General features: G+C 54.8%; 1 protein-coding gene and 1 non-coding gene across 5 annotated transcripts in view; one reads left to right on the top strand and one right to left on the bottom strand.

Moving 5' to 3' along the window:
* Positions 1-23,913, bottom strand: part of LOC147090601 (polyamine-transporting ATPase 13A3-like) — a 98,674-nt gene that overhangs the window by 34,980 nt on the left and 39,781 nt on the right. For all 4 annotated transcript variants that reach the window (XM_085977370.1, XM_085977368.1, XM_085977372.1 and 1 more), the window contains 11 exons: positions 23,448-23,636; positions 21,436-21,497; positions 19,708-19,858; positions 18,958-19,074; positions 18,087-18,104; positions 16,751-16,904; positions 14,122-14,242; positions 9,496-9,620; positions 6,974-7,149; positions 5,241-5,372; positions 2,952-3,031 (listed from right to left, as the gene is read on the bottom strand). In XM_085977370.1, coding sequence (XP_085833496.1) covers positions 2,952-3,031; positions 5,241-5,372; positions 6,974-7,149; positions 9,496-9,620; positions 14,122-14,242; positions 16,751-16,904; positions 18,087-18,104; positions 18,958-19,074; positions 19,708-19,858; positions 21,436-21,497; positions 23,448-23,636 — 1,325 coding nt within the window. The remainder of the gene's footprint in view (positions 1-2,951; positions 3,032-5,240; positions 5,373-6,973; positions 7,150-9,495; positions 9,621-14,121; positions 14,243-16,750; positions 16,905-18,086; positions 18,105-18,957; positions 19,075-19,707; positions 19,859-21,435; positions 21,498-23,447; positions 23,637-23,913) is intronic.
* trnan-guu (transfer RNA asparagine (anticodon GUU)) lies at positions 140-213 on the top strand. The gene has a single exon. It is a non-coding gene; the product is annotated as a tRNA-Asn (tRNA).

The following is a 23,913-nucleotide window of genomic DNA, read 5'->3' as shown; positions in this document are numbered from 1 at the left end:
CCGACACTCCCAGTGCAGTGCTGAGGGAGTGCTGCATTGTCGGAGGTGCCGTCTTTCGTTTGAGACGTTAAACCGAGGCCCCCGTCTGCCCTCTCGGGTGGACGTAAAAAAATCTCAGGCCTGTATTTTTTTAAAATCAGTCTCTGTGGCGCAATCGGTTAGCGCCTTCGGCTGTTAACTGAAAGGTTGGTGGTTCGACCCCACCCAGGGACGAAGTCATTAACTGTTTCATCTGAACTGAAAACTGGCAAAACCCAGAGTTGAAACAGGACCGCAAGCATTTAAGAGGAGGCTAGGCAAGCATATCAGGGAAAAGGGAATAGAGGGTTATGCTGATAGATTTAGATGGGGAAAGAGGGCAGGAGGCTCGAGTGGAGCATAAACGCCGGCAGGGACTGGCTGGGCCGAATGGCCTTTTCTGTGCCGTATATCCTGTGCAATCCTATGGTTGCGCACTCACCTCTGAGTCACAAGGTTATGGGTTTAAGTCCAGAGACATGCTCCCCGGGCACCACAGTTTGGTGGTGGGGAAAATGCTAGAGTCCATTATAAAAGATGTAGTAGCAGAGCACTTGGAAAACAGTGACAGGATCGGACAAAGTCAACATGGATTTACAAAAGGCAAATCGTGCTTGACTAATCTACTGGAATTTTTTGAGGATGTAACTGGTAGAATAGATAAGGGAGAACCAGTGGATGTGGCGCATTTGGACTTTCAGAAGGCTTTCGACAAGGTCCTGCATAAGAGATTAGCGTGTAAAGTTAAGGCACATGGGGGCAAGGTACTGACTTGGATAGAGAACTGTCTGGCAGACAGGAAGCAAAGAGTTGGAATAAACGGGTCTTTTTCCGAGTGGCAGGCAGTGACTAGTGGGGTACCGCAGGGATCAGTCCTTGGACCCCAGCTATTCACAATATATATTAATGATCTAGACGAGGGAACTAGATGTAATATCTCCAAGTTTGCAGACGACACAAAGCTGGGTGGGCGTGTGTGCTGTGAGGAGGATGCAGAGAAACTCCAGTATGATTTGGACAGGTTGGGTGACTGGGCAGATGCAGTATAATGTGGATAAATGCGAGGTTATCCACTTTGGTGGCAAAAACAGGAAGGCCGATTATTCTGTGAACGGCAATAGATTGGGAGAAGGGGAAGTGCAACGAGACCTGGGTGTCCTTGTGCACCAGTCGCTGAAGATAATCATGCAGATGCAGCAGGCGGTCAAGAAGGCAAATGGTATGTTGGCCTTCATAGCGAGAGGATTCGAGTACAGGAGCAAGGATGTCTTGCTGCAGTTGTACAGGGCCTCGGTGAGACCACACTGAGTATTGTGTGCAGTTTTGGTCGCCTTATCTGAGGAAGGATGTTCTTGCCATGGAGGGAGTGCAACAAAGATTCACCAGACTGATACCTAAGGTGGCAGGAATGACGTATGAGGAGAGACTGGGTCGATTGGGCTTATATTCGCTGGAGTTTAGAAGAATGAGAGGGGATCTCATTGAAACTTATAAAATTCTAACAGGACTAGACAGACTAGATGCAGGAAGGATGTTCCTGATGGCAGGGGTGTCCAGAACCAGGGGTCACAGTCTAAGGATAAGGGGTAAGCCATTTAGGACAGAAATGAGGAGGAATTTCTTCACTCAGAGAGTGGTGAACCTGTGGAATTCTCTACCACACAAGGCCATAGAGGCCAATTCATTAAATATATTCAAGAAGGAGTTAGTTATATTTCTTAAGGATAAAGGGATCAAAGGATATGGGGAGAAAACAGGGACAGGGTACTGAATTTGGATGATCAGCCATGATCTCATTAAATGGCGGAGCAGGCTCGAGGGGCCGAATGGCCTACTCCTGCTCCTATCTTCTATGTTTCTATGTTGCAAAAAGAATCCTGGAGTCAGTGATAATTCGGGTTTCAGAGCAGATTCACTTGCCTTGGTAATAAGGCACTCCAGGTACATACCGCATAATCCCACCTTGCACCCTCCGTAACCATCAACCCATCCAAAACTCTGCTGCCCCGTGTCCCAACCCGCACCAAGTCCCGTTCACCCATCATCCCCTGTGCTCACTGATCTACATTGGCCCTCCGGGACTGGCAAGGCCTCCATTAAAAAAATTCTCATCCTTGTGTTCAAATTCCTCGGTGGTCTCGCCCCCTCCCTGTCTCTAATCTCCTCCAGCCCGATAACAACCCCACCCCATCTCTGCGCTCCTCCAATTCTGGCCTCTTGCGCATCCCCGATTTCCATCGCTCCACCATTGGCGGCCGTGCCTTCAGCCACTTGGATCCTAAGCTCTGGAGTTCCCTCCCTAAACCTCTCCTCCTTTAAGACGCCAGACGCCCCTTAAAACCTACCTCAAGCTTTTGGTCACCTGTCCTAATATCGCCTTATGCGGCTCGGTGTCAAATTTTGTTTGATAATCGCTCCTGTGAAGCACCTTGGGACGTTTTACGACGTTAAAGGCACTATATAAATGCAAGCTGTTGTTGCTATGTACAGGAAACTCTCTGGTATCCGGCACCAACGGGACCAGGATGGTGCCGGTTGATTAAAAATTCCGGATGACGGAGAGGGTTATCTACCGAGGTTATTTTTAACAAACAGAGTCAAACTCCTGTTATTGAGGTGTTCGGACTTCTGACAGTGCCAAGAAGACGGAGTAGTGGCAGTTTAGAGAACTACCCCCACTGACTAACTCGGCCACCACGGGAGACTCGGACTCTGACTCGGCAACATTTCCGGTTATTGATGTGTTTTCGGAGTATGAATTTTGTCGGTTAATAGAGAATTACGGATATTTAGGTGCCGTTTAAACGAGAGTTTCCTGTACCTTCATTGGACAGCAGGAAAATTAAGATATGCCAATAAACACAAGGAACAGTGATGCTAATAATTAGCTCGGAACAATCCAGCCCTGCCCCAAGGACAGCGTCTATACTCACTCCACTTTCTGAAGTGCCTCCACCAGCTGGGTTTTCTGATCCGGGGCCATTCGGGCGTAAACCGTCCCGCACAAGAGCAGCTGGTTAGGGTTCAAAACATCGAGCGTCAAACCTCCGACAGTAACACATGGCAACACCGATGCAAACATCCATCACTGCTCGCTCAACCGACTCACGCCGCTCGAATCATTTCTGGGCCACGTCTGAACTAAAATTTTACGCAAAACCTATATACATTTCATCTGACCTCTGCACAAAATCACCCTACTTCACCCACAAATTTCACCAGAGGAAGCTTTACTCTGTATCTAACCCGTGCTGTACCTGCCCTGGGAGTGTTTGATGGGGCAGTGTAGAGGGAGCTTTACTCTGTATCTAACCCGTGCTGTACCTGCCCTGGGAGTGTTTGATGGGACAGTGTAGAGGGAGCTTTACTCTGTATCTAACCCGTACTGTACCTGCCCTGGGAGTGTTTGATGGGACAGTGTAGAGGGAGCTTTACTCTGTATCTAACCCGTGCTGTACCTGCCCTGGGAGTGTTTGATGGGACAGTGTAGAGGGAGCTTTACTCTGTATCTAACCGTGCTGTACCTTCCCTGGGAGTGTTTGATGGGGCAGTGTAGAGGGAGCTTTACTCTGTATCTAACCCGTGCTGTACCTGCCCTGGGAGTGTTTGATGGGACAGTGTAGAGGGAGCTTTACTCTGTATCTAACCCGTGCTGTACCTGCCCTGGGAGTGTTTGATGGGACAGTGTAGAGGGAGCTTTACTCTGTATCTAACCCGTGCTGTACCTGCCCTGGGAGTGTTTGATGGGACAGTGTAGAGTGAGCTTTACTCTGTATCTGACCCGTGCTGTACCTGCCCTGGGAGTGTTTGATGGGACAGTGTAGAGGGAGCTTTACTCTGTATCTAACCCGTGCTGTACCTGCCCTGGGCGTGTTTGATGGGACAGTGTAGAGGGAGCTTTACTCTGTATCTAACCCGTGCTGTACCTGCCCTGGGAGTGTTTGATGGGACAGTGTAGAGGGAGCTTTACTCTGTATCTAACCTGTGCTGTACCTGCCCTGGGAGTGTTTGATGGGGCAGTGTAGAGGGAGCTTTACTCTGTATCTAACCCGTGCTGTACCTGCCCCGGGAGTGTTTGATGGGACAGTGTAGAGGGAGCTTTACTCTGTATCTAACCCGTGCTGTACCTGCCCTGGGAGTGTTTGATGGGACAGTGTAGAGGGAGCTTTACTCTGTATCTAACCCGTGCTGTACCTGCCCTGGGAGTGTTTGATGGGACAGTGTAGAGGGAGCTTTACTCTGTATCTAACCCCTGCTGTACCTGCCCTGGGAGTGTTTGATGGGACAGTGTAGAGGGAGCTTTACTCTGTATCTAACCTGTGCTGTACCTGCCCTGGGAGTGTTTGATGGGACAGTGTCGAGGGAGCTTTACTCTGTATCTAACCCGTACTGTACCTGCCCTGGGAGTGTTTGATGGGACAGTGTCGAGGGAGCTTTACTCTGTATCTAACCCGTGCTGTGTCCTGGGAGTGTTTGTGCTGTCATCGGGTGCAGAATATGGAAATGGTTCATTTACCTCGCAGTAATATTGAGCAGGAGTCAGGAAGGATTGCGGGGAAGAGAGGGGGCAGGAATCGGAAGCAGAGATGGGTTTTTAAGGATGCTTTTGAAGGAAGGGAGAGAGGGGGAAGGGTGAATAGAAGGTGGGGGAAGAGAACACATGGTTCGGTGGGGGGGGGGGGAAAAGAGAGAGAGAGAGAGAGAGAGAAGACAGTGTGAGTGAAGACAAGGGGTGGGGGAAAGAGAAGAGGAATGGGAATAGTGGGGGAATGTGGCCTGAAGTTAGGTAGGCAGCTCAAATCAATAATGCATAGATGCGTTTAAGGGGAAGACAGATAAGGAGAAAGGAATAGAAGGATATGTCGATTGGGTGAGATGAAATAAGGTGGAGCATAAAGATCTCTCGGGCCGAATGGCCTCTTTCTGTGCTGTTAATTCGATGGGCCGAATGGCCTCTTTCTGTGCTGCACTATTCTATGATGAATTTCTATGTAAAAAATGGGCAGAGCGGGGCAGGCTTGCTGGCCAAAGCTTGCTCAAGGTTAAGGTTACTGTGACTTTCACCACAGGGAGCAGAGAAGCAGACAAGCTCCAAAGTGCCCTGATGGGAGCTGTTTGCAGTGCACTGCGCGCACAGGCCATCGGCTGACCGGCAAATTGGGATGCGGCACCGGGGTGGGGGAGGGATGTCGGTGCAGGAAAGAAAGGGAACACAGACTAACCTTGGGGAGCAGGTCGGGGAAGTGTTCCGTGATCACAGCGAAGGACTTGCCGCTCATCGCGAAATGGTAGCAGGCTTCAGGCGGCTGGGGCCTGTCTTTCAGGCCGTCATCCTCCACGTCGATTCGGAGATCCTGGCAAGTCAGGAAGTTAATGAGGGCAGCGCCAAGCATCAGGACTAAGAAGCGCTAAAGTCTCTGGCCCCACATTAATACAGACATTAACGGGGACAGGTTCATGGGATGTGGGTGTTGCTGGCACAGCCGGCATTTATTGCCCGTCCCTCGTTGCCCTCGAGATGGTGGTGGTGAGCCCCTTCTTGAACCGCTGCAGTCCGTGTGGTGAAGGTACTTCCCACAGTGCTGTTAGGGAGGGAGTTCCAGGATTTTGACCCAGCGACGATGAAGGATCGGCGATATACTTCCAAGTCAGGATGGTGTGTGACTTGGAGAGGAACTTGGAGGTGGTGGTGTTCCCATGTGCCCGCTGCCCTTGTCCTTCTAGGTGGTGGAGGTCGCGGGTTTGGGAGGTGCCGTCGAAGAGGCCTTGGCAAGTTGCTGCAGTGCATCTTGTAGATGGTGCTCACACTGCAGCCACAGTACATCAGTTGTGGAGGGAGTGAATGTTCAAGGTGGTGGAACGAGTGCCAACAAGCACCGATTTGTCCTGGATGGTGTAGGTGGGGCCGGGTTGGGGATGGGACTGGAGTCACGTGTAGGTGAGACTGGGATGGGGTGGGACTGGAGTCACGTGTAGGCGAGACCGGGATGGGGTGGGACTGGAGTCACGTGTCGGTGGGGCCGGGATGGGGTGGGACTGGAGTCACGTGTCGGCGGGACCGGGATGGGGTGGGACTGGAGTCACGTGTCGGCGAGACCGGGATGGGGTGGGACTGGAGTCACGTGTCGGCGAGACCGGGATGGGGTGGGACTGGAGTCACGTGTCGGTGGGGCCGGGATGGGGTGGGACTGGAGTCACGTGTCGGCGGGACCGGGATGGGGTGGGACTGGAGTCACGTGTCGGCGGGACCGGGATGGGGTGGGACTGGAGTCACGTGTAGGCGGGGCCGGGATGGGGTGGGACTGGAGTCACGTGTAGGCGGGACCGGGATGGGGTGGGACTGGAGTCACGTGTCGGCGGGACCGGGATAGGGTGGGACTGGAGTCACGTGTCGGCGGGACCGGGATGGGGTGGGACTGGAGTCACGTGTAGGCGGGGCCGGGATGGGGTGGGACTGGAGTCACGTGTAGGCGGGACCGGGATGGGGTGGGACTGGAGTCACGTGTCGGCGGGACCGGGATAGGGTGGGACTGGAGTCACGTGTCGGCGGGACCGGGATAGGGTGGGACTGGAGTCACGTGTAGGCGGGGCCGGGATGGGGTGGGACTGGAGTCACGTGTAGGCGGGACCAGGATGGGGTGGGACTGGAGTCACGTGTCGGCGGGACCGGGATAGGGTGGGACTGGAGTCACGTGTAGGTGGGGCCGAGGTAGGGGTGGGACTGGAGTCACGTGTCGGCGGGGCTGGGATGGGGTGAGCCTGGAGTCACGTGTCGGCGGGACCGGGATGGGGTGGGACTGGAGTCACGTGTTGGCGGGACCGGGATGGGGTGGGACTGGAGTCACGTGTAGGCGGGGCCGAGGTAGGGGTGGGACTGGAGTCACGTGTAGGCGGGGCCGAGGTAGGGGTGGGACTGGAGTCACGTGTAGCCTGAGCTCACCGCCGACATGCCTACCTTAGTGTCGTTTCCCATGCGCGCCCTCCACCCGCTCGGATCCTCAGCATACTGCCAGTTGATGGCGGCGGACTGACCGTCCTTCGGCGGCGATGCTTCCGTGACGATCACCTTCCCGTGTGGGGGAATCATCCCGCACTCACGAGCCACGGACACCGCTGTCAACATGTTGTCTCCTGCCAAATCAGAGTGAAGGATGGTTTTAACTGCGCTGTCCGGAGAGCACGGTGGCATAGTGGTTAGCACTGTTGCCTCACAGCGCCAGGGACCCGGGTTCGAATCTGGCCTCGGGTGACTGTCTGTGTGGAGTTTGCACATTCTCCCCGTGTTTGCGTGGGTTTCCTCCGGGTGCTCCGGTTTCCTCCCACAGTCCAAAGATGTGCGGGTTAGGTTGATTGGCTATGATAAATTGACCCTTAGTGTTAGGGGGATTAAATACGTGGGGTTACGGGGATAGAGTGGGATATGTGTAGGGGTTACGGGGATCGGGTGGGGTATGTGTCGGTGCAGGCTCGATGGGCCGAAATGGCCTCTATCTGCACTGTGGGGTTTCTGTGACTTCTGTGACCCTGCCCCACTGTCCCACCCACAGCCCCCAGCACTCATAAGAACAAAAGAATTAGGAGCAGGAGTCGGCTATTCGGCCCCTCGAGCCTGCTTCGCCATTCAATAATTTCATGGCTGATCTTTCTCAACACTTTCCCGCCCTATCCCCATATCCCTTGATTCCCCTAGAGTCCAAAAATCTATCGATCTCAGCCTTGAATATACTCAATGACTGAGCATCCACAGCTCTCTGGGGCAGAGAATTCCAAAGATTCACAACCCTCTGAGTGAAGAAATTCCTCCTCATCTCAGTCTTAAAATGGCCGACCCCTTATCCTGAGACTGTGACCCCTGGTTCTAGACTCTCCAGCCAGGGGGAAACCACCTCAGCATCTACCCTGTCAATCCCCCTCAGAATCTTATATGTTTCAACGAGATCGCCTCTCATTCTTCTAAACTCCAGAGAGTAGAGGCCCAATCTGCTCAAACTCTCCTCATAGGACAACCCTCTCATCTCAGGGATCAATCTAGTCAACTCATCTCACATCTGCAGCCCAGGGAATGGAGTGGCCAAGTGCATTACTGACCTTTCACCTCTCTCTCTCCCCTACCATGCCCAGAGGGGTCAGGAGAACCATTTGGACTCGCTGTTCAAATTTTAGCCTCAACATCACAATGTGTCTCGTCTCTACTTTAAGGTGACAGCCGTGGTTCAGTGGGTCGCACTCTCTCTCTCACCTCGGAGTCAGAAGGTTGTGGGTTCAAGTCTCACTCCAGAGACTGGAGCACAAAAATCCAGGCTGACGCTCCCAGTGCCAGTACAGGAAACTCTTTATTATCCGGCACCGACGGGACTGGCGTGGTGCCGGTTTATCAAAAAGTCCGGATTACAGAGAGGCATCGTTTAAAAGGTACAAGAGCTCCGTACACAGCAACAAATCCAGGCTTCCCTGTTGCTTAGCAACATGTGCAGGAACTCCGGTCACAGACCAAGCGTCCCTGTTGCTTAGCAACAAGTGCACGAACCCCAGTTACACGGCCACAGATCCAGGAGCTGCCACTAATATGAAGTAAAACTTACCTGAACCTACTCCTGAATTTTGCCGGTTAACCGAGGTTTCCGGTTATTTAGGTGCCGGTTAAAAGAGAGTTTCCTGTACTGAGGGAGTGCTGCACTGTCGGAGGTGCCGTCTTTCTGATGAGACATAAAACCCAGGCCCCGTCTGCTCTCTCAGGCAGACGTAAAAGATCGCGTTGCACTATTTCGAAGAAGAGCAGGGGGAGTTCTCCCCGGCGTCCTGGCCAAAATATATCCCTCAAATCAACATCACTAAAACACAGATTATCCGTTCATTTATCTCACTGCTGTTTGTGGGAGCTTGCTGTGCGCAAATTGGCTGCGGCGTTTCCTACATCACCACACTGGACTGCAGCGGTTCAAGAAGGCGGCTCACCACCACCTTCTCAAGGGCAACTAGGGATGGGTAATAAATGCTGGCCTTGCCAGCGACCCCCACATCCCATAAGCAAATAAGAAAAACCCAGAGACTACGCTTCCACCCCCAACCCCCGTGGTCAGCACGGTGGCATAGTGATTAGCACTGTTGCCTCACAGCGCCAGGGACCCGGGTTCGAATCCAGCCTCGGGCGACTGTCTGTGTGGAGTTTGCACATTCTCCTTGTGTTTGCGTGGGTTTCCTCCGGGTGCTCCGGTTTCCTCCCACAGTCCAAAGATGTGCGGGTTAGGTTGATTGGCTATGATAAACTGACCCTTAGTGTTAGGGGGATTAAATACGTGGGGTTACGGGGATAGGGTGGGATATGTGTTGGTGTAGGGGTTACGGGGATCGGGTGGGATATGTGTCGGTGCAGGCTCGATGGGCCGAAATGGCCTCTATCTGCACTGTGGGGTTTCTGTGTTTGTGTGTGTGATCTCTAGCCCCCCGGGGCTCACTCTCAGACCCGCAGCCACCTACCAGTCACCATCACTGTGCGGATACAGGCTCTCCGTAGCTCGCTGAGGATGGGAACAGTGCGAGGCTTCAGCTTGTTCTGCATCATTATCAGCCCCAGGAACTCCATGTTGCCCTCGATCACGGCCCTGCGGAGGGAATTAGATTGTTTATTAAGCCCATCACCCAAAGGCAGGGCTCCAGTGGACTGCGCTTGAAATACTGTGCACGCGCGCGCTGCGCGTTACAGGAACGCTCTGCCGGAAGGCTCTGTAACAGAGGAGCTGAACCTCAATAGCTTCATTGAAGAGCGACTGTTAGAATGGAGCCTTGTAGCACGGGCTAGCTAGATGATACTCAGCTGGCTGGTTGTGAACGGGAGTAACTCATCCCGAGTGTGGCTGGGAGATCGGAGCCTCGGACCGAAGATCGGAGTGTTGGAGCGCTGGGACCGAAGATCGGAGTGTCGGAACACTGGGACCGAAGGTCAGAGTGTCGGAGCACTGGGACTGAGGATCGGAGGGTCAAGGAACACTGGGGCTGAGGATCGGAGGGTCAGGGAGCCCTGGGACTGAGGATCGGAGGGTTGGAGCACTGGGGCTGAGGATCGGAGTGCTGGGACTGAAGATCGGAGTGTCGGAGCGCTGGGACCGAAGATTGGAGTGTCGGAGCGCTGGGACCGAAGATCGGAGGGTCAGGGAGCACTGGGGCTGAGGATCGGAGGGTCAGGGAGCACTGGGACTGAGGATCGGAGTGTCGGAGCACTGGGACCGAGGATCGGCGTGTCGGAGCACTGGGACCGAGGATCGGAGTGTCGGAGCACTGGGACCGAGGATCGGAGGGTCAGGGAGCACTGGGACTGCGGATCGGAGTGTCGGAGCACTGGGACGGAGGATCGGAGTGTCGGAGCACTGGGACTGAGGATCGGAGGGTCAGGGAGCACTGGGACCGAGGATCGGAGGGTCAGGGAGCACTGGGACTGAGGATCAGAGTGTCGGAGCACTGGGACCGAGGATCGGAGGGTCAGGGAGCACTGGGACTGAGGATCGGAGTGTCGGAGCACTGGGACTGAGGATCGGAGGGTCAGGGAGCACTGGGACTGAGGATCGGAGGGTCAGGGCGCACTGGGGCTGAGGATCGGAGGGTCAGGGAGCACCGGGACCGAGGATCGGAGTGTCAGGGAGCACTGGGACTGAGGACCGGAGTGTCGGAGCACTGGGACTGAGGATCGGAGGGTCAGGGAGCACTGGGACCGAGGATCGGAGGGTCGGAGCACTGGGACTGAGGATCGGAGGGTCAGGGAGCACTGGGACCGACGATCGGAGGGTCAGAGCACTGGGACTGAGGATCGGAGTGTCAGGGAGCACTGGGACTGAGGATCGGAGTGTCGGAGCGCTGGGACTGAGGATCAGAGTGTCAGGGAGCACTGGGACTGAGGATCGGAGGGTCGGAGCACTGGGACCGAGGATCGGAGGGTCAGGGAGCACTGGGACCGAGGATCGGAGGGTCAGGGAGCACTGGGACTGAGGATCGGAGTGTCGGAGCACTGGGACCGAGGATCGGAGTGTCGGAGCACTGGGACTGAGGATCGGAGTGTCGGAGCACTGGGACCGAGGATCGGAGGGTCAGGGAGCACTGGGACTGAGGATCGGAGTACTGGGACTGAGGATCGGAGGGTCAGGGAGCACTGGGACCGAGGATCGGAGTGTCGGAGCACTGGGACCGAGGATCGGAGTGTCAGGAAGCACTGGGGCTGAGGATCGGAGGGTCAGGGAGCACTGGGGCTGAGGGTCGGAGTGTCGGAGCACTGGGACCGAGGATCGGAGGGTCAGGGAGCACTGGGACCGAGGATCGGAGGGTCAGGGAGCACTGGGACCGAGGATCGGAGTGTCGGAGCACTGGGGCTGAGGATCGGAGGGTCAGGGAGCACTGGGACTGAGGATCGGAGGGTCGGAGCACTGGGACTGAGGATCGGAGTGTCAGGGAGCACTGGGACCGAGGATCGGAGGGTCAGGGAGCACTGGGGCTGAGGATCGGAGTGTTGGAGCACTGGGACTGAGGATCGGAGTGTCAGGGAGCACTGGGACCGAGGATCGGAGGGTCAGGGAGCACTGGGGCTGAGGATCGGAGGGTCAGGGAACACTGGGACTGAGGATCGGAGTGTCGGAGCACTGGGACTGAGGATCGGAGTGTCGGAGCACTGGGACTGAGGATCGGAGGGTCAGGGAGCACTGGGACCGGGGATCGGAGGGTCAGGGAGCACTGGGACTGAGGATCAGAGTGTCGGAGCACTGGGACCGAGGATCGGAGGGTCAGGGAGCACTGGGACTGAGGATCGGAGTGTCGGAGCACTGGGACTGAGGATCGGAGGGTCAGGGAGCACTGGGACTGAGGATCGGAGGGTCAGGGCGCACTGGGGCTGAGGATCGGAGGGTCAGGGAGCACCGGGACCGAGGATCGGAGTGTCAGGGAGCACTGGGACTGAGGACCGGAGTGTCGGAGCACTGGGACTGAGGATCGGAGGGTCAGGGAGCACTGGGACTGAGGACCGGAGTGTCGGAGCACTGGGGCTGAGGATCGGAGGGTCAGGGAGCACTGGGACCGAGGATCGGAGGGTCGGAGCACTGGGACTGAGGATCGGAGGGTCAGGGAGCACTGGGACCGACGATCGGAGGGTCAGAGCACTGGGACTGAGGATCGGAGTGTCAGGGAGCACTGGGACTGAGGATCGGAGTGTCGGAGCGCTGGGACTGAGGATCAGAGTGTCAGGGAGCACTGGGACTGAGGATCGGAGGGTCGGAGCACTGGGACCGAGGATCGGAGGGTCAGGGAGCACTGGGACCGAGGATCGGAGGGTCAGGGAGCACTGGGACTGAGGATCGGAGTGTCGGAGCACTGGGACCGAGGATCGGAGTGTCGGAGCACTGGGACTGAGGATCGGAGTGTCGGAGCACTGGGACCGAGGATCGGAGGGTCAGGGAGCACTGGGACTGAGGATCGGAGTACTGGGACTGAGGATCGGAGGGTCAGGGAGCACTGGGACCGAGGATCGGAGTGTCGGAGCACTGGGACCGAGGATCGGAGTGTCAGGAAGCACTGGGGCTGAGGATCGGAGGGTCAGGGAGCACTGGGGCTGAGGGTCGGAGTGTCGGAGCACTGGGACCGAGGATCGGAGGGTCAGGGAGCACTGGGACCGAGGATCGGAGGGTCAGGGAGCACTGGGACCGAGGATCGGAGTGTCGGAGCACTGGGGCTGAGGATCGGAGGGTCAGGGAGCACTGGGACTGAGGATCGGAGGGTCGGAGCACTGGGACTGAGGATCGGAGTGTCAGGGAGCACTGGGACCGAGGATCGGAGGGTCAGGGAGCACTGGGGCTGAGGATCGGAGTGTTGGAGCACTGGGACTGAGGATCGGAGTGTCAGGGAGCACTGGGACCGAGGATCGGAGGGTCAGGGAGCACTGGGGCTGAGGATCGGAGGGTCAGGGAACACTGGGACTGAGGATCGGAGTGTCGGAGCACTGGGACTGAGGATCGGAGTGTCGGAGCACTGGGACTGAGGATCGGAGGGTCAGGGAGCACTGGGACTGAGGATCGGAGGGTCAGGGAGCACTGGGACCGAGGATCGGAGGGTCAGGGAGCACTGGGACTGAGGATCGGAGTGTCGGAGCACTGGGACTGAGGATCGGAGGGTCAGGGAGCACTGGGACCGAGGATCGGAGGGTCAGGGAGCACTGGGACTGAGGATCGGAGTGTCGGAGCGCTGGGACTGAGGATCGGAGGGTCAGGGAGCACTGGGACTGAGGATCGGAGGGTCAGGAAGCACTGGGACTGAGGATCGGAGTGTCGGAGCACTGGGACTGAGGATCGGAGGGTCAAGGAGCACTGGGACTGAGGATCGGAGGGTCAGGGAGCACTGGGACTGAGGATCGGAGTGTCGGAGCACTGGGACTGAGGATCAGAGGGTCAGGGAGCACTGGGACCGAGGATCGGAGGGTCAGGGAGCACTGGGACCGAGGATCGGAGGGTCAGGGAGCACTGGGACCGAGGATCGGAGGGTCAGGGAGCCCTGGGACCGAGGATCGGAGGGTCAGGGAGCACTGGGACCGAGGATCGGAGGGTCAGGGAGCACTGGGACCGAGGATCGGAGGGTCAGGGAGCACTGGGACCGAGGATCGGAGGGTCAGGGAGCCCTGGGACCGAGGATCGGAGGGTCAGGGAGCACTGGGACCGAGGATCGGAGTGTCAGGGAGCACTGGGACCGAGGATCGGAGGGTCAGGGAGCACTGGGACCGAGGATCGGAGGGTCAGGGAGCACTGGGACCGAGGATCGGAGGGTCAGGGAGCACTGGGACCGAGGATCGGAGGGTCAGGGAGCACTGGGACTGAGGATCGGAGGGTCAGGGAGCACTGGGACTGAGGATCAGAGTGTCAGGGAGCACTGGGACTGAGGAGCGGAGGGTCAGGGAGCACTGGGACTGAGGATCGGAGTGTCAGGGAGCACAGAGACTGAGGATCGGAGTGTCGGAGCTCAGGGATTGAGGAATGGCGTGTCTGGGAGCGCTGGGATCGAGTAGACTCACCGAGTGTGGCTGGGAGATCGGGGTGTTGCGGTGCTGGGATTGTGTTTGCTCTACCTGTCTGTTATTACCTGTTGACGCTCTGTACTTTGTGCCAGGTTAGCTTGGCCTCCAGCTTGCGGTGGGCCAGCGCGAGCACCCTTAGCCCCTGTCTCGTGTACTTCTCCAGAACGTCGGAGAAATTCTCCGGGACTGTCACAAAAAGAAAAGGTCGGGGGTCAATCACAGGTGGCGTGGTAAAACTGAATCAATTCTTGCCTGCTGTGTCACTGTCTCCACGGCGGGACGACAAAGCCTCCTGCCCGGGATCGCGCAGAGCACCAGGTTATCACCGACACATCAGTGCAGTCCGGGGCCGGGTTAATGCACCGCGCGGCAATCAGTACACAGATCAGGCGGCGCCGGAGCCTCCGAGCCCGTAGCCTCTCCATCACCAAGACCGCCTACTTATCATCACCTGTCTCCATCCAGCTACTGCTGAAACCCTCATCCATGCTTATGTGAAATGCGTCTATGCCATTCATCTCATTACTCCATCTCATCCTATCAGCAGATCCTTCTATTCCTTTCACTCTCATGTACTTATCTAGCTTCCCCTTAAATGCATCTCTGCAATTCGCTTCAACCACTCCCTGTGGTAGCGAGTTCTGCCCATTCACAATATACATTAATGATCTAGATAAGGGAACTAGATGTAATATCTCCAAGTTTGCAGACGACACAAAGCTGGGTGGGCGTGTGTGCTGCGAGGAGGATACCGAGAAACTCCAGGATGATTTGGACAGGTTGGGTGATTGGGCAGAAGCGTGGCAGATGCAATATAACATGGATAAATGCGAGGTTATCCACTTTGGTGTCAAAAACAGAAAGGCAGACTATTATCTGAATGGCAATAGATTGGGAGAAGGGGAAGTGCAACGAGACCTGGGTGTCCTTGTGCACCAGTCACTGAAGGTAAGCATGCAGGTGCAGCAGGCGGTGAAGAAGGCAAATGGTATGTTGGCCTTCGTAGCGAGAGGGTTCGAGGACAGGAACAAGGATGTCTTGCTGCAGTTGTACAGGGCCTTGGTGAGACCACATCTTGAGTATTGTGTGCAGTTTTGGTCGCCTTATCTGAGGAAGGCTGTTCTTGCCATGGAAGGAGTTCAGCGAAATTTCAGAAGGCTGATCCCTGGGATGGCAGGAATGACGTATGAGGAGAGATTGGGTCGATTGGGATTATACTCGCTGGAGTTTAGAAGAATGAGAGGGGATCTCATCGAAACTTATAAAATTCTGACAGGTCCGGACAAACTAGATGCAGGTAGAATGTTCCTGATGGTCGGAGAGTCCAGAACCAGGGGTCATAGTCTAAGGATAAAGGGTAAGCCATTTAGGACAGAGATGAGGAAGAATTTCTTCACCCAGAGAGTGGTGAACCTGTGGAATTCTCTACCACAGAAGGCAGTGGAGGCCAATTCATTAAATATATTCAAGAAGGAGTTAGATATATTTCTTAGAGCTTAAGGTATCAAGGGATATGGGGAGAAGGCAGGTACGGGGTACTGAGTTTGGATGATCAGCCATGATCTCATCGAATGGCGGAGCAGGCTCGAGGGGCCGAATGGCCTACTCCTGCTCCTATCTTCTATGTTTCTATTCTCACCACTCTCTGGGTAAAGAAGTTTCTCCTGAATTCCCCATTGGATTTATTAGTGACTGTCTTATATTGATGGCCTCTAGTTTTGGACTCCCCCTACAATTGGAAACATCTTCTCTACGTCTACCCTATCGAACTGCTTCATAATCTTAAAGACCTCTATCAGGTCACCCCTCAGCCTTCTCTTTTTCTAGAGAAAAGAGCCCCAGCCTGTTCAGTCTTTCCTGATAGTGATAACCTCTCAGTTCTGGTATAATTCGTGTAACGTCCTCTGTCAAACACTCAGAGGCCCTCCCTCCTCCCTCACATAGAAGATAGGAGCAGGAGTAGGCCATTCGGCTCCTCGAGCCTGCTCCGCCATTTAATGCGATCATGGCTGATCATTCAAATTCAGTACCCAGTCCCTGCCTTCTCCCCATACCCCTTGATCCCTTTAGCCTTAAGAAATAGATCCAACTCCCTCTTGAATATATTTAATGAATTGGCCTCAACTGCCTTCTGTGGTAGAGAATTCCACAGGTTCACCACTCTCTGGGTGAAGAAATTCCTCCTCATCTCAGTCCTAAATGGCTTACCCCTTATCCTTAGGCTGTGACCCCTGGTTCTGGACTCCCCGGCCATCGGGAACATCCTTCCTGCATCTAGTCTGTCTAGTCCTGTTAGAATTTTATAAGTTTCAATGAGATCCCCTCTCATTCTTCTAAACTCCAGCGAGTACAAGCCCAATCGACCCAATCTCTCCTCATACGTCATTCCTGCCATCCCAGGTATCAGCCTGGTGAATCTTCGCTGAACTCCTTCCATGGCAAGAACATCCTTCCTCAGATAAGGCGACCAAAACTGCACACAATACTCAAGGTGTGGTCTCACCAAGGCCCTGTACAACTGCAGCAAGACATCCTTGCTCCTGTACTCAAACCCTCTCACACACACAAACACACGAGCAAACCATCCCACACCCCCTCACGAACGCCTGCGCGGGACGTAAGCAGCGCCACCCCGTTAGACTCAGCCGGGTAAGGGGTGGAGGGAGGCGGTGGCGACGAGAGCGCCAGACGCACCCGTCTCCTTTTTACACAGGCTGGCCACTGTCTCGGGCGCCCCCTTCATGTACGCAGTCAGCCGCCTCTCGCCGAGGGTCCGGGTCACCACGCTCATGCGCTGCAGGGCGGAGGAGAAGGGGAACTGGCTGATGATGCCGATCTCGTAGGAATTCTGAAAGGAAGCAAAAGAAAGATATTTTAAAAAGGCAGCCCGAGATACGAGGACGGAACGAGCAAACCGCACCGTTGCAGACCGACGATATATGACGCCTCATCGAGGAGCTTCAGATGCCGAGTGGCCGCGACGTGCGACGACCGCTGTTGGGCAGGCTAATGAGGCGGCCATTTTGCACACAGCAAGATCCCACCACAGGCCGCCCAGACGAACGGCCAGTTAATGTGCTTTTCTCGGGGCGGGGGGGGGGGGCGGCGGCGGTGTCGGCCGAGGGGGTAATGTAGGCCCAGCAGGACACCGGGGAGAACTCCCCGTGCTCCTCCTCCTGGGATCTTCTGATGCTCCCTGCCTGCTACCCCCCTCCGAAGAAGCACAGGGCGTCGGAGCAACATCTCGTCCCCGGTCCGCCAGCCGTTCACCTGCCCTTCCGCCATCGATGGCACAACCTCAGTCGTCATGGCCCAATGTTCCCCCTCCCCTGCTTGCCACCTCTCTCCCCACCTTTAAAAACCCGCCTCTTCTATCAACTCCTCATACTCGGCATCCCCTCCCCACCCTATTTTGGGGGGCACCGTGGGAAGTCTTGCTATGTTCAAGGCGCTATGCTTAACAGCGAGTTTTTCTTTTAAACACATAAACCATGTAATCCCTCCGGCTTGATGTCAAATTTTGCCTGATTAACGCTCCCGTGAAGCGCCTTGGGAACGTTTTCCTGCGTTAAAAGGCGCTATATAAATGCAAGATGTTGCCGTGAGCACGCTTAATGCAACATAAGACGCGTGAGCCTGGAGCACATGAAGCGTTTTAATCTGCGACACTGACTTCAGCACCCCCCCAGCCCCCTCCCATGTAATCTTCTCCTCCCCCCCACCCCCCATAAGGATAGCCATCGCCACAGAAGCTCTCCGTCTCACACTGGAAAAGGATTTGCCAGGTTGTGTAGGGTGAGGCCTCACATGGTGGAAGAGCAGCTCAGGCCCCTGGAAAGTGGTGGGTGGTGGGGGCGGTGGCGGTAGTTGCACGAAACCGTCGGAGCAGTCCCACCCACACAGACCCACCGGTGAGTTACAGGCGCATTGAGGTGTCTGCGGTCCAGACTGTATGATGCACCCCCGGGTCAAATAGGGAGAAATAACATGGCGGCAGAAACAGACCCGTGGAGGAGAGCATCGTACTCACCATCAGCTCCTGAAGCTCCTGCAGAGGAAGAGAAAAAAATAAAGAATCTGAGTATAGATATATTTACAAACTATTAGCCGACCACTCGTGGAGTTGCTCATGGATAAAGGTTAACAAAGGAATGATTGAGTACATGCAGAAATAATTCACCAGCTCTGTGCCCCTCACTCACTCCTGTCACCGATTGATACATTGCTGCTGGTGCTGCTTATGGTGCTTCGTATATATTCCTCCCCACCCCGCCACTTTCCAACCAAGTCAACTGGAAAAAATAAATCTTGGGCCCACTGATGAGAGGATCTAGGAATCGCCGAGTGGCCAGGTTGGCCCACCTTTCTCCCTGTACCGGTCAGTAGTTGACTTCTAGTAGGTCACCCCTCAGCCTTCTCTTTGCGAGAGAAAAAAGCCCCAGTCTGTTCAATCTTTCCTGATAAGTTATAACCTCTCGGTTCTGGTATCATCCTTGTAAATCTTTTTGCACCTTCTCTGGTATTCCGTGCTGAGACTGGATTGGCGAGTAGTCTGCAGACCTCGATGGCTATCCTACTGGTAAGTATATAGATGTATAACTTGCTTGTACATTCTGTTGATATTAATGAAACCAACAAGTTGATTGATCTCTGGCTTCCGAACCTGTATCACTTGGAATAATCTACTCAGCTGATCTAACGAAGGACAGTAGGGTCTTTGAGGTGGAGCTGAATGGGCCGAATGGCCTGGCGATAACACTGTTCCCTGGGGTGGGGGGGAGCTCGACACCATTTGCCCTTCCCGCAATGCATTCTGAGCTCTCGCGCTCCCGTGTATTTCATTCACGACCGCGAGCGGGACGCTTTCCCGGGTCCCCCCCCCCCGCCGCCGCCCCACCTACCATGTCGGCATCGCCACAGCTGGGTGTCGCAGAGGTAGTCTGCCGTGGCGGATGCACGACCGTGGGCATGATCTGGTCGTGTAGGGCCGTCTCCTCGGTGGTGGGCTCCTCCAGGGCCTGTGACGAGAGAGAAGAAAGGTGACCAAAATGAAAAGAGGGTGTGAGGAGGCAGGAAAAGAGCGAGTCAGCCTCAACACCTCGCTGTAGGGACGGTTAGATTGGGAGACCGTGGGCCGCGCGAGTCTTATTTCAACAACAACTTGCATTTATACGGCACCTTTAACATAGTAAAACTTCCTAAAGGTGCTTCACAGGAGCGTAATCAGAAAAAAATTGACACAGAGCCACATTAGGGGATATTAGGACAGGAGGTAGCTTTTAAGAAGCTGATTAAAGGAGGACAGGTAGAGAGGAGGAGAGGTTCACAGAGGGAATTCCAGAGCTTAGGGCTTTGGCAGCTGTAGGCACGGCTGCTACTGGTGGGGCGATTAAAATCGGGGATACACAAGAGGCCAGAATTGGAGGAGCGCAGATAACTCGGGGGGGTTGTGGGTCTGGAGGAGGTTACAGAGATAGGGAGGGGGGCAAGGCCATAGAGGGATTTGAAAACAAGGATGAAAATTTTGAAATTGAAGCGTTGCCAGACCGGGAGCCAATGTAGGTCAGCGAGCACAGGGGTGATGGGTGAACGGGACTTGATGCAAGTTAGGATACGGGGAGGGGTGGTGGGGTAGAGTTTTGGTCACTCACCCAGCCGGTCGCCTCGAACATCTTGCAGTCCAGGGGGTCTCCGGAAATCTTCCCCTCGATGTTTGTCAGCGAGTGGCAGGTTGCCATGGCAGCGATGAAGCGGGACCGGGTGAGGCTTTGGCTGGCGATGTCACGCTCCAGGGAGAAGAACCTGCGGAGACAACAGAGAGAGAGGAAGGATTTTTAAAAACTCGTTCCTGAGATGTTTGTGTCGCTGGCAAGGCCAGCATTTATTGCCCATCCCTAATTGCCCTCGAGAAGGTGGTGGTGAGCCGCCTTCTTGAACCGCTGCAGTCCGTGTGGTGAGGGTACTCCCACAGTGCTGTTAGGGAGGGAGTTCCAGGATTTTGACCCAGCGACGATGAAGGAACGGCCGATATATTTCCAAGTCAGGATGGCGTGTGACTTGGAGGGGAACTTGGAGGGGGTGGTGTTCCCATGCGCCTGCTGCCCTTGTCCTTCTAGGTGGTAGAGGTCGCGGGTTTGGGGGGTGCTGCCGAAGAAGCCTTGGCAAGTTGCTGCAGTGCATCTTGTAGATGGTACACACTGCAGCCACGGTACGCCGGTGGTGGAGGGAGTGAATGTTTAAGGTGGTAGATGGGGTGTCGCTCAAGCGGGCTGCTTTGTCCTGGATGGTGTCGAGCTTCTTGAGTGTTGTTGGAGCTGCACTCATCCAGGCAAGTGGAGAATATTCCATCACACTCCTGACTTGTGCCTTGTAGATGGTGGAAAGGCTTTGGAGAGTCAGGAGGTGAGACACTCACCGCAGAATACCCAGCCTCTGACCTGCAAATTACTGGTCTAGGCTGAGTCAGCTGGTCTCAAACGGGCAGGGGTTTCAAAAAAATGGCTGAATATAACGACATCACCACTATTCACGACCAGAATGGAGCTGATTGGGTAATATTGCCTTCAATCACTGCTGTAAGTAACTGGGATTGATTTTACTGACAGAATTTGTATTTATGTAACTCTCTTCCACTCACTTAAATAACAGTGCCAAGAGCTGGACTTTCGGCGTGCAGAGAAGTAATCTTGCTTTTATCGGGAGACTCTGCTGTAGATTCGGTCATGAGTTTGGAGACTCTCGAGTCCCGCCCCGGCTGACAGCTCATTGGCCGACAGTGCTGTCAATTATAACGAATTCCCCACCCTGCCTTCAGTTCATTGGCTGACAGTGGTGTCACTAATCCCCAAAAGCCGCCCCGCCTCTAGCTCATTAGCTGACTGAGGTGTCAATAATCACTAAGTCTCACCCCTCAAGCTTGGATTTTTCCAGTGGGAATAATTGGACAGCTCTTTCAAAGGAGCTAACACAGGCACGATGGGCCGAATGGCCTCCTTCTGTGCTGTATGGTTCTATAATCCAACACCTTTCACGGTAGCAGATTTATTGAATTCAGTTTCACAATTTACCACGGTGGGATTTAATCTCTCCGCCTCTAGGTTGTTAGTCCAGCTCCATGAGACCACTATGCTACCGTACAGCCAAGATGGCTCGTGCTCCAAGACAGCACGCCTATCCCAGGGTGCCTCGTCTGCTTTCATCGTTACATCCCCACCTGGGTCAGTTGCAAACGAGCCATAAACAGGAGCGAGCAGATTATTGCAACCCCAAGTCATGCAACCCCCCCCTTCCTCCCAGGACAAGTCTGGTGATCCCCCCACCCACCGCTATATATACGGCCTTGGGGAGGGGGGGGGGGGACAACGCATTCCTGATCTCACCTGCCATCCTGTGCGCGGAGGAAGCCCCACATGTCCAGCCCGTCCTCAGTCAGCGTCCCCGTCTGCAGAGCGATAAAAACGGTTCAATAAAAGGAGGTATTCGGCCGTGTGGGGAGGGAGGGGGGGGGGGGGGGGCCTGCGCTAGGGAGATGGGATAATTCTACCCCGCACGCACGCAAAAGATAGCCACTGGATGATACCAGAACTGAGAGGTTATAAATTATCAGGAAAGATTGAACAAGCTGGGGCTCTTTTCTCTAGAAAAGAGAAGGCTGAGGGGGTGACCTGATAGAGGTCTTTAAAATTATGAAGGGGTTCGATAGGGTAGACGTAGAGAAGATGTTTCCACTTACAATTACAATTCAATTTTATTTGTCATATATGCAGCAGACGTGTGTACTGCACAATGAAATGTTGATTTTTACGAGTCCTCCCAACATTGGAATAAATATGGCATAACAATGATAAAATACTAATAGAAATACAGTATTAATAAATAAAACAACAGTAATAAATAATAATAAATTATTCGTTAATGAGTCTTATGGCCTGGGGGTAGAAGCTGTTTCGAAACCTGCTGGTACGAGACCGTATGCTTCGGTATCTCTTACCGGACGGGAGCAGGGCGAAGAGGTTGTGGCTGGGGTGGCTCGCGTCTCTAATGATTCTCAGGGCCTTCCCCCGGCACCTCTCGGGGTAGATATCCTGCACAGCAGGTAGTTTAATTCCTATAGTATGTTGTGCAGCTTTCACCACCATCTGTAGAGCCTTGCGGTCTGTGGCGGTGCAGTTGCCATACCAGGTAGTGATGCAGCCGGACAGGATACTCTCGATGGGAGGGGAGACCAGAACTAGAGGCCATCAATATAAGATAGTCACTAATAAACCCAGGAGAAATTCTTTACCCAGAGTTTACACAGGACGTACGGCACAGAATCTGCCCATTCGGCCCAACCAGTCCATGCCGGCGTTTATGCTCCACTCGAGCCTCCTCCCGTCTTTCCTCATCTAACTCTATCAGCGTAACCCTCTATTCCCTACTCCCTCAAGTGCTTATCTAGCCTCCCCTTAAATGAATCTCTGCTATTCAATTCAACCACTCCCTGTGGTAGCGAGTTCCACATTCTCACCACTCTCTGGGTAAAGAAGTTTCTTCTGAATTCCCTAGAGAGTGGTGGTAATGTGGAGCTCGCTACTGCAGGGAGTGGTCGAGGCGAATAATGTAGATGCATTTAAGGGGAAGCTGGACAAGTACATGAGCGAGAAAGGAATAGAAGGATATGTTGATGAAGAGGGACGGGAGGAGGCCAGGGACGGGAACCGGCGACCGTTCTGGTTTCTGTACAGCACAGACGTTAACCGTCATAAGCAGCCAAGCCAGCGAGGGAGGGGGCAAGAATGGAAGGGGGTGGGGGCGGGAGGAGGCTGTAGCTTAATGCGAGCACAAAAATCCTAGGCTGACACTCCCAGTGCAGGTGCTGAGGGAGCGCCGCACTGTCTGAGGTGCCGTCTTTCGGATGAGACGTTAAACCGAGGCCCCGTCTGCTCTCTCAGGTGGGCGTTAAAAGATCCCGCGGTCACTATTTTGAAGAAGAGCGGGGGGGGGGGGGGGGGGTTGGGAGTTCTCCCCGGTGTCCTGGGGCCAATATTTATCCCTCAATCAACATCACTGAAAACATATTCTCTGGTCATTATCACATTGCTGTTTGTGGGAGCTTGCTGTGCGCAAATTGGCTGCTGCGTTTCCCACATTACAACAGTGAATCCACTTCAATTGGGTGTAAAACGCTTTGGGACGTCCGGTGGTCGTGAAAGGCGCTATATAAATGCAAGGCTTTCTTTCTTCTTTTCTAACTTCATCAGAGCAGCTGATAGGAGGGGAGGGGGGGGGGGGGGGAGGGGGATTCTGCCCTCAACACTGCCTCCGTCGCAAGCGCGGCGATGCCACTGACGCGGTGTGAGGGGGAACACATCTCGAGGGCGCCCCCCTCCCCCCGCCACGGGCGACTGACCTTATCGAAGCAGACCAGGTTGAGCTGCCCGCACACGTTGATGCGCTGCGGGCTAATAGAGTAGATCCCCTTCCGCTTCAGGCGGTGCTGCGCGTACACGATGCCGGCCGTCATGGCAGCTGGGAGCGCGGGCGGCACGGTGATGGTGATGATGTCCAGCGCCTCGACGATGATGCGGTGAGTCTCTTCCTGAGGTCAAGAGAAGGGCAGAGGTCAGCAAAGGTCAGCGGCCCCCCATAGTATAAACACTCTATTGACACCCCTATAGGCCGGCCTGGCGTATAAGCCGCACACCCCAACTTAAACCGAAGCTTACTTTTTTTTTTTTAAAGTGCGCCTATACGTTGGATATTACGGTAACGAGTTACCATGTAGGGTCGCATTGCGGAGATCCAAGTGCTGGGACAGCACGGCACGACCGACGAACTGGAGCGCGGCGCTCATCTTCCTTACTTCCCTCTTGTTC

This window comes from Somniosus microcephalus, unplaced genomic scaffold (assembly GCF_052327205.1).
Source record: "Somniosus microcephalus isolate GS21.2 unplaced genomic scaffold, FLI_Smic_1.0 unresolved_chr4, whole genome shotgun sequence".
Taxonomy (NCBI): domain Eukaryota; kingdom Metazoa; phylum Chordata; class Chondrichthyes; order Squaliformes; family Somniosidae; genus Somniosus; species Somniosus microcephalus.
Note: the sequence above shows the minus strand (reverse complement) of the source record. Positions and strands in the feature narration are given on the sequence as shown.